Source organism: Carya illinoinensis, chromosome 14 (genome assembly GCF_018687715.1).
Source record: "Carya illinoinensis cultivar Pawnee chromosome 14, C.illinoinensisPawnee_v1, whole genome shotgun sequence".
Classification (NCBI taxonomy): domain Eukaryota; kingdom Viridiplantae; phylum Streptophyta; class Magnoliopsida; order Fagales; family Juglandaceae; genus Carya; species Carya illinoinensis.
The window spans coordinates 19,545,504-19,554,613 of record NC_056765.1 but is presented as its reverse complement, the minus strand read 5'-3'; the positions used below and the strand labels follow the sequence as shown (position 1 = coordinate 19,554,613).

Below are 9,110 nucleotides of genomic sequence, written 5' to 3'. Positions count from 1 at the left end.
TTCTGGTTGTTCCTCGGGTTTGGGCGTTTTCCTTCGCAGATGGTCTTCTTCCTTTCCGTTGAAATGGATTTCGGCATTTGTGAACGGAAGTTTCAGTCCGATGTATTCTTCTCGAATTTCACTCGAAGAACGAAAAATGAAAAATGGAAAGAATGAAATGCTTCTGGAACGCACAAAATGCTTCTTCCCAAGTTTCACTTGAAGAATGAGTTTCAGCTAACGTGGCAAAATCAGCCGTTACGCGCCGGTTACAAATGCGGGTTGTACGTAGCAGAATTGATCCATCCAAATATCCAAGAGCTACATTAATTGGCGGCCATTCTATAAAATTTATATTTTTTTCTCCATTCTGACTTTCAGTGCCATTCCCATTTGGAAGCGCTCCATTTTGCTGATTCCCTCCCTTGACCGCACTGCCACCAAGACTTATTCTCCACAGCCTGCCACTAAATAGTAATGCTGCCTTCCCAGTCAAACTGTTGAACATATATATTTATTTAGAGAAATACTTTTTGCCTCAAGGGTATCTGGGACCGACACCCCCTCCCTCTCCCACAAAATGAACTGAATCAATTGCCTCAAGGGTACCCCCGGTCCCCCACTTTTGTCCGTTTGACCAACCATCTATTCAGCCGCGGCCGCCATATTCGACATTTGCTCTATATGATATGGACTGCATGCATTCGATACATCTGCGTATATATTGATCATTACTTCATTTTTCCACAGGGCTTGAGGACTGCTGCCTCTCATGCAATCAATAATGGGAAACTGCTTCGGACAATCTGCCAAGTGTGCTCATGCTTCTTCGAATTTTTCTGGTGACTACTTCATTCGTTTTTCTTTGCTCGTTTCTTCCCCTTCTTTTTATTCTGTAATCTTTACAGTTTTATCTCTTCCAATTTGGTTGAATTCTGAAAGACTTCTCGAGGATATGAGCTTCAGAATTACAATGATGCGATTATCGTTTTTTTGTATTAATCCATACATATTTGAGTTGCTGCCTATCCGAATATTTAAACTTTTTCTGGGTTTTTGCATCCCTCAAGTATCCTCTCTCTATTCTTTTCAGGAAGTACTACAGAGCGTCATTCCAAGGCAAAGCTTCAGGATTCCACCTCTTCAAGTGAGAAAACAGTAGTACCTTTGGGAAATTCGAAAACAAAATCTAGTATAAACTGCAAGGCCGATGGATCTATCAGCAACAAACTCAAGTCCTTTAGCTTCATTGATCTGAAGAATGCAACCAAGAATTTCCCCCCCGATAGTTTACTTGGAGAAGGAGGGTTCGGGTGCGTATTCAAAGGATGGATTGATGAGAACACTTTGGCTCCCACAAAACCAGGAACTGGGAAGGTAGTGGCAATAAAGAGACTCAAGCCAGAGAGCTTTCAAGGCCACAAGGAATGGCTTGTATGTAGGACTACTGCGTTTTGACTCTTTAAGCTGTTTTTCTTCTCCTTAATTTGGGGCGCCCATAGCAAATCTTCAACTCTGAATTTGGTCTGTTTTGAATCTCTCAAATTGGCAGGCAGAAGTGAATTATCTAGAACAGCATCGCCATGAAAATCTTGTGAAACTCATTGGTTACTGCTCAGAGTCTGAGAAAAAGCTCCTAGTATACGAATTTATGCCGAAAGGAAGCTTGGAGAATCATTTATTCAGAAGTAAGTACATACATCCTCGTTTATTTATTTATTTCTAATTCCTTGTATATTTAAATGCTGCATTTCTTGCATTGGCAAGGTACTTCATCGATAGTGTAGATTGCTTTCCAATTAGTTTGAATAACTTCATATACATTCATTATCAATGAGGAATGCTGGATGCATTTGATTATGAAAATTTTCGTGTCTTAGTCTATGTTTAAATAGTGAGTTAATGTCAGATGATCTATCATGAATAGTTGATCTCTGTGACGATGCTATATATGGTGGCATATTCACGGCGACGCCTTATAGGTTTTGGGTTAGTTACCTAGGCAAAAATTCTGAGATATTAATTAATTACTCAACTTTAAAATGTCCAAGCTCATGTATGGAGGGAATGAAAATCATGGGAGAAAGTCTGTGCAAGTTATTTGCAAAGAAAAAAAAAAGGGATTCATTGAAAAACTATATTTTTTATGAAGAGTCTAGATTTTTTTTAAGCCTAGTTTGGAATTTGGACTAAACTATTTCAATTCAGTCTAATTTTAAACTGAGTTTAACATTCAAATATTCAACTCTCAAATTATTAAACTCATCTCAACTCAAAACTTCTTTACACATGAGACCCACAACCTTTTTCAATTCGACACATTTTTATATGCGAGATTCATAACATTTTTCAACTTCCTATAAATACATCTAAACTCATCTTAGGTGGGCTTTACAAAACTCACTCCATCATCTCAATTCACTACTATTTATAAAAGAAACTTACCTCGACTCAGTTCAACATCCAAACGGGAGACTTGAATCGAATTTGCATTTTTCCTATTTATATCTAACATTACTTATTATTCATTGAGGCCGGAATATATCTAACATTTAGAATTTCAGATTAGGTTCATGTACACGTGTATGAACCAAGATATAACAGTTATTCAAATTGAGAAAAAGGGTTCATACATTATCGATTTCTATATGGTCGATTGATATTTGAGACCAAAGAATTAAGGTCTTTTTGTCCAGAACTTATTTTTTAAAATTTTTTTAAAAAAAAATTAAAATTAAAAGTTTTCCTCAAATTATTTGAAAATTTATTTCTTATCATATCAGCGGAATGAAAGTCCAATTTTTTGTCTCTCTTCCCCAAATTCAACAACGTCAACTTCAACTATAAAAACATCATGTAAAACGTGTGGTCTTATATTATATATGTGATTATTGATGTTTTGCCTTTTTATTGATTTCTCCTTTCGATCAGTAGGAACATGTCAAATATTGTTTTTAAAAAAACAAGATGCTTGAAAGACTGTAGATATAGAGAAAAGTGTATATTTTATGTTTATTTCATATAAATCCTTATAAAAAAAAAGTGAATTTCACTTAAAAAAAATGTAAAAAAAAAAAAAAAAAAAAAAAAAAAAAAAAAAAAAAAAAAACCATTCATTCTTTTACAAAAGATTCGTCGAACTTGTCTATTTCAAATTTGTAACTAACATTAGAGAGTACGATATACGTTAGTGTACGTACGCTAGTGATTTATTTTCTTCTTTCTCTTTTCTTAATTGGTTTTTAATTTCGTCAGCAGAAGAACTAATGAAAGTTAACACCGAGACTCTGGGAAAGATAAAAATTAAAAAAGTAAACAAGAAACTAAGAAAGTCAGGGGTAGTTAGATGCAGCCAATTTCTTATCAACGGAATCTCATTACAATTCACACTACAATAGACCTTCAACGTACGTGTGTTTCTTCATCTATAATATTGCATGCATCACATCATTCATGTCTCCATTAATTCATTGTAAATTTAACAGGAATATTAGAGTTAATACTATATAACAACTTTTTTATACATACCTTCCAAAATAAATTGTTTTTATTATTTGAATTTTGTTTCATTTATTATTGTTGGATACATAATTTTTATTAAATAAATCTTTTATGAAGTAAATGTTTATTTTCTCAAATATGAAATTCCTTATCGGACTATTTTTATGGAATTTACGTGACACTCCTAACCTATTAGAAGGTGGTTGTTACAGTTTAAATTTTAATTTGGTTTTTACTTTTAATTAATTTGATGGTTTTAAATTTAATAAAAAAAATATTATTATGTTTAAAAATTAAAATTGTCTATAAATTATTAATAGGTTGTAAATCTATTATTTATAAAACTTTCCAAACATTTTTTTAATATTTTATTGAACCATCTCGTAATTTTATATTATTTTATCTTATTGATCTATTCCAACCTTTTTAGATGTTAAAAAAATATTTTATTATACTGTCTTTATCACCACCAACCCACTCAATTTTTTAATTAATATTTAAAAAATAAAAGTTCGAAGACAAGAAATTTTCTATCATTAATGATTCCTGACTCAACAGAGAAAGGACAAAAAAAGAAAAGACTTTTCATCTTATCCTTGTTATTGATTTTTCATCATTTGCCTAATTGATTTTCCCACCACTTTTAACTCTTTTCTAATTTTGAGATCATTACTATTACTTTTCCAATAGAGAAAAAGACTGTCTATATCTGGTTGGTTTTTTTTTTGTCAAGATTTAATTTGTTGCAAGCAGAAAGAACTTCAGGTGACTTGCCGTTTCAAGTTTCCTTCGACAGAAAGTAGAAAACTATACACAAGTAACAACAGTTTTTGATGTTCCCAGGAAACAAAGACAAGCATTTGGAATTGCTTTCCTGACAAGCTTCCATGGCATTTGTTGATTTCTGCTATTCATCATGTCTGGATCTTCCGAACTAAATAAGACAATTCATTCTTGATTAAAAATACAAAACCATTAATGTCTTCTTGTTCCGCAGAAGGTGTTAAACCGATTCCTTGGCCTACGCGGATGAAAATTGCAATTGGTGTTGCACGAGGATTAACCTTCTTGCATAGTTTAGATGCCAATGTAATCTACCGCGACTTGAAGGCTTCTAATATTCTACTCGACTCGGTACGTACGACGAAATGCTATAATATATGTGTCATGTGTGGGTTGGTTGGTTCTTGTGCCTGACCGAGAAGTGTTGAGTATTTTGTAGGATTTCAGCGCAAAGCTTTCAGATTTTGGCTTAGCAAGGGATGGACCTACTGGAGATAATACACATGTTTCGACCAGAGTTGTGGGAACTCAGGGATATGCTGCCCCAGAATATGTAGCAACAGGTAGATATAACTCCCTGTCAAATCTTTAGCTGGTCTATCTTTATCAATACCCTATATTTCCTAAACAAAAATACCATTAGGAAACCTAGCAGAACTTGTTTGGTTATATAGATAAAATTTTGTTTAGTTATACAGATAAAATGATTATAAATAAATACTAGTGACATAATTTGTGAATATTAATAAAATAATTTGAATTAAGATATTTTATAGAGTTTTAAGAAGGGAGGGAGAAAAAATTAAATAAAAATATTATAAAATTAAAAGATTATTAAAAATATAAATTTTGAAATATTTGTATTTTAATAATATTTAAATATTAAAATGAAATGAATTGAGAAGATATTAAAATCGTAAAACCAAATGGGGCGTTTAAACTTATGCAAATATGATGTCTGCTTTTTCGTGAATGAATGGACAAAAGATTGATTTCATTTTGTTTATATATAAATATATATATATATATATATATATATTAAATATGTATTTTTCTTCACTTTCTTGTTGTCGATGAATAGATACAATATCATATATTTATTTATTAATTGGCAGAATCGTCTTGCCCTTTCATGGCTTTCTTGCTTTTTAACTTTCCCAGTTTGTCCCTATGAAGTAGGAATTAGAAAACCTTCTTATCTATTGAAAAGAAAACTAATATATTGGAAGAATTATGTTATATATAATTATATTTGTGTATTTTTTATGTGTTTTACTGATTTGATTGGTTAAAATAGTTATTTTATATTAAAAAAAGTGACGCAATTAATCATATTAGTAGATGGTACATAAAAATATATAAAAATAACTACACATAGAATTTTTTACCTAAGAAATAGATTAGAAGGCTGAGAGAAATTAAAGGAATATATATGTTTCTATAATTTGCAAATCCATTGAATGGTAGGTGTAGTTTGTCCATTTGAATTTGAGATATAATAATTCATACACATGATGAATGGCTAAAGTGGTTAAACCAAACAAGATTGATAAATTAATTAATTCAATAATATTTTAACTCTCTTTTTCAAGTGCAGTCCAAGCTCTCCTTTAATAAGTGAGTCGAATGTATAATATTTAATTAAATAGGAGTAAAGTGTGGAATTAAGGCTTTAACTCAAGTTATCTGTTCTGATATCATATTAAATCACTAATTGTTTAAAAAGATCAAGAACAAACTTGGAGAGTGAGATGAGATGATAATTTTGTGAATAATAATAAGATAATTTGTGAATAGTAGTGAGATAATTTGAGTTAATGTTTTATGAAATTTTGAAAAATGAGAGAGAAAAAATTGAATTAAAAATATTATAAAGTTAAAATATTGTTAGAATATAATTTTTTGATATTATTTTTTATTAGAGATTTGAAAAAGTTGATTTTTTTTTTAAAGTTTAAAAAAATTGTAATGATTAGTTTGAAAAAATTGTAATGATTAATTTAAAAATATTTGTATTTAAATGAAATTTGGAAAAGAAATGGGATGAGATGAGATTGAGAATTTTGTGATCGAAACTTTTTCCAAATAAGTCCTTTAAGTTAATGGGAAAATATAGGTTTGAATTAACTTTCAATCATATTCTTGAAACACAGGCCACTTAACCCCAAAGAGTGATGTATACAGCTTCGGCGTCCTATTATTAGAGTTACTATCAGGAAAACGGGCAATGAACGATGAAGCTGGGACGTTTGTGGATGAAACCCTGGTGGATTGGGCGAAACCATTTTTGAGTGACAGCAGACGAGTTTTGAGGATTATGGATACAAGGTTGGGGGGTCAATACTCCAAGAAAGGAGCTCAAGCTGCAGCTGCACTTGCTTTGCAATGTCTTCATACAGATCCCAAGAATAGGCCTGCCATGATTGATATTCTAACCAGCTTGGAAAGGCTTCCCACATCAAATGTTCTTCCCAGGAATCCGCAAGGTATGATTGACAATCATAGGGGGAAGCATTTCAATCACTCTCGCTAGAAAACAATGGAGAACTTACTCTGTATTATAAAATATGTTCCCAATATGCATATAATAGCCACTTGATTCTTTGGGATTTATTTCGTGTTTTGAAGGGAAGACTCGTTATCCTTGTATCTTGTCGTGGCTTGTAATTAGTGAGTCTATGTACATCAAGCGATTCACTTTCCGATTAAGAGAACAAACAAATTTCTTCTTCTTCTTCTTCCTCTTCTTCTTCTTCTTCTTTTTCTTCTTCTTCTTCTTCTCTCTCTCTCTCTCTCTCTCTCTCTCTCAAAGGTAAATTAGAATATCCTATATCACTACAAGAAATTCAGCATTTTCCCTCAACGATTTTTGCCGCAAATAGCAAGGAAAATTGTCGTAAATCTCCAATACTGACAAAAACTAATGGCCACACGTTTGCAGATAATAAACTTCCAATTTTACTATCAAATTCGGTAAAAGTGTAATTTGTCACAAATGTAGACTTATTACAGCAACTCCAATTGTTGCATATAAGAAAAAAAATTGCCAGAAATAAGCCTATTAGATCATTCACCATCGTATGAGATACTTACTTGCTAAGATGATACATTGTACAAAAATGCTTTTTTCGTTAAGAAATTCTGTCAGTAGATGTGGAATACTACAAATAGTTAGTGCCATGTATAGAATATATTGGCAGTACATTGTCGCATGAGATACTTACTTGCTAAGATGATACATTGTAAAAAAAATATTGTTTTCGTTAAGAAATTCTGTCACTAGTTGTGGAATACGACAAATAGTTAGCGCCATGTATAGAATATATTGGCAGTACATTGTGCCAATATAATTATATTCCCGCAAAAGGTCATCATCAAAACAAGCAGCTAGCAATGAGAATTAGTTGTTGTAAATTGGTTCTATTAACATTTTGGTACCGCTACTAAAATACAATTACCGCAATGGATAACATAAATTTTTTTTTTTATTGGAACTAAGTTTTTGTGGGAAATAATTTTATTGACCATCCAACTATGTCACTAAACAAGAATGTCTGCAAAGGAGCATAATAATTAATGTGTATTTTCAACAAAAACTTGTTTTGAAAATAAGCTATTGTCATGTTTATTTTATGCTAAAAAAAATCTATTTCTGCAAACATACATCTTCAACACAAAATTAATTGAACGATAGGCTCATTAACCATAAGATGTTTATTGAGTATTCGATATTGCTACTAAAAGTCTCTTTCCACAAATCAACATCACAAAAAATCTGGAAATTGACCGAAATGTATAATAATTTCCACAATTAGATGGTGTAGGAATTTGAGATTTGTGACTATAGTGAACGAAGTAACATTCAAGCATTAGCCCAGTACATACATAAATTTGTTGTAAATTTATTCCATCTTGCAGTGGGGCGGCTTATAACATTGGACGTGTATAGAACGCTCCTGCTCGATCCTATTTATGTATATATCTATATTTTGGTTGCATTATAGTCAATATTATTATTTCTCTTTACATATTAGCCAAATTCCATGCACATAATGATCAGTATGCATGTGCATGGATGGCCATTAAAGACCCAAGATCTGTTATCAATTCACACAATGTAATGACAAATCTGTGTATAAACACTGCTGCATAAATGCCATCATCATAAAATCTGATAAGCAATATAAACTCTATCAACTCCAAATTTCTGCATAAAGTACTTCCATATGCACACATTTTATATATTACTTATGCTATCATTAAACATGATCCACATAAACCATATAGAGCTGATCTATCAGCCATATAAATATCATCCTAAAACAGAAATTTCCAACAGTTAGGCAACTTTCGAAAGCAGTTCATACATCTAGATTCAAGCTAGATTGACTTATACTTTGATAAGTTACTGGACAAAAGCAGGTGTGGTCTTGGCTCAAAAAGCAAGTATTTGAACATTTCTGGAAAATATTCAGGCATGCAGCAGTCCTTTGTCTCTAGCAGTAGTCCCTTTCAGTCCCTTTGCTAATTGAGTCAAACAATGCTGCATAAAAATATCATGTTATCTAAAGCATTGCTATCATGGTATTAATAAAGTTTCCACAGAAATTCCTACATGATATTACAGCAAGAAGTAGCTTTAATCACTCAGTAACTATCCACCTATATTACCATTTTCTGCAACTCATTTAATGATTCCTAGTTAGGTATCCAATGCCAAAAAATATTTCCAACAAAATATGCTATCTTAAAGTCCCAAAAACAAACCCCACCTTTTAAGCTAGCTAATAAATAACTGCTCTGGCTCTACCACTTGCACACTAAGGACATAAAGCTGCTACCAATAA

At 31.8% G+C, this 9,110-nt stretch overlaps 1 protein-coding gene across 1 annotated transcript; it reads left to right on the top strand.

Annotated features, from left to right (window-relative positions):
- The first annotated feature begins 692 nt into the window (after positions 1 to 692).
- On the top strand, positions 693 to 6,997 carry LOC122293468 (probable serine/threonine-protein kinase PBL18). The gene is made up of 6 exons (XM_043102045.1): positions 693 to 821; positions 1,073 to 1,413; positions 1,532 to 1,667; positions 4,478 to 4,614; positions 4,703 to 4,826; positions 6,417 to 6,997. The coding sequence occupies exons 1-6, from the start codon at positions 752 to 754 to the stop codon at positions 6,794 to 6,796; spliced, it is 1,188 nt and encodes a 395-aa protein (XP_042957979.1). The 5' UTR covers positions 693 to 751; the 3' UTR covers positions 6,797 to 6,997.
- The last annotated feature ends 2,113 nt before the right edge of the window (positions 6,998 to 9,110 follow it).

Bases quoted from the DNA above. Each gene is read 5' to 3' on its own strand.
- LOC122293468 (XM_043102045.1), top strand. From the start codon at position 752: ATGCAATCAATAATGGGAAACTGCTTCGGACAATCTGCCAAGTGTGCT. The intron at 822-1,072 runs GTGACTACTTCA...TATTCTTTTCAG, and splicing joins TGCTTCTTCGAATTTTTCTG to GAAGTACTACAGAGCGTCAT. The intron at 4,615-4,702 runs GTACGTACGACG...AGTATTTTGTAG, and splicing joins CTAATATTCTACTCGACTCG to GATTTCAGCGCAAAGCTTTC.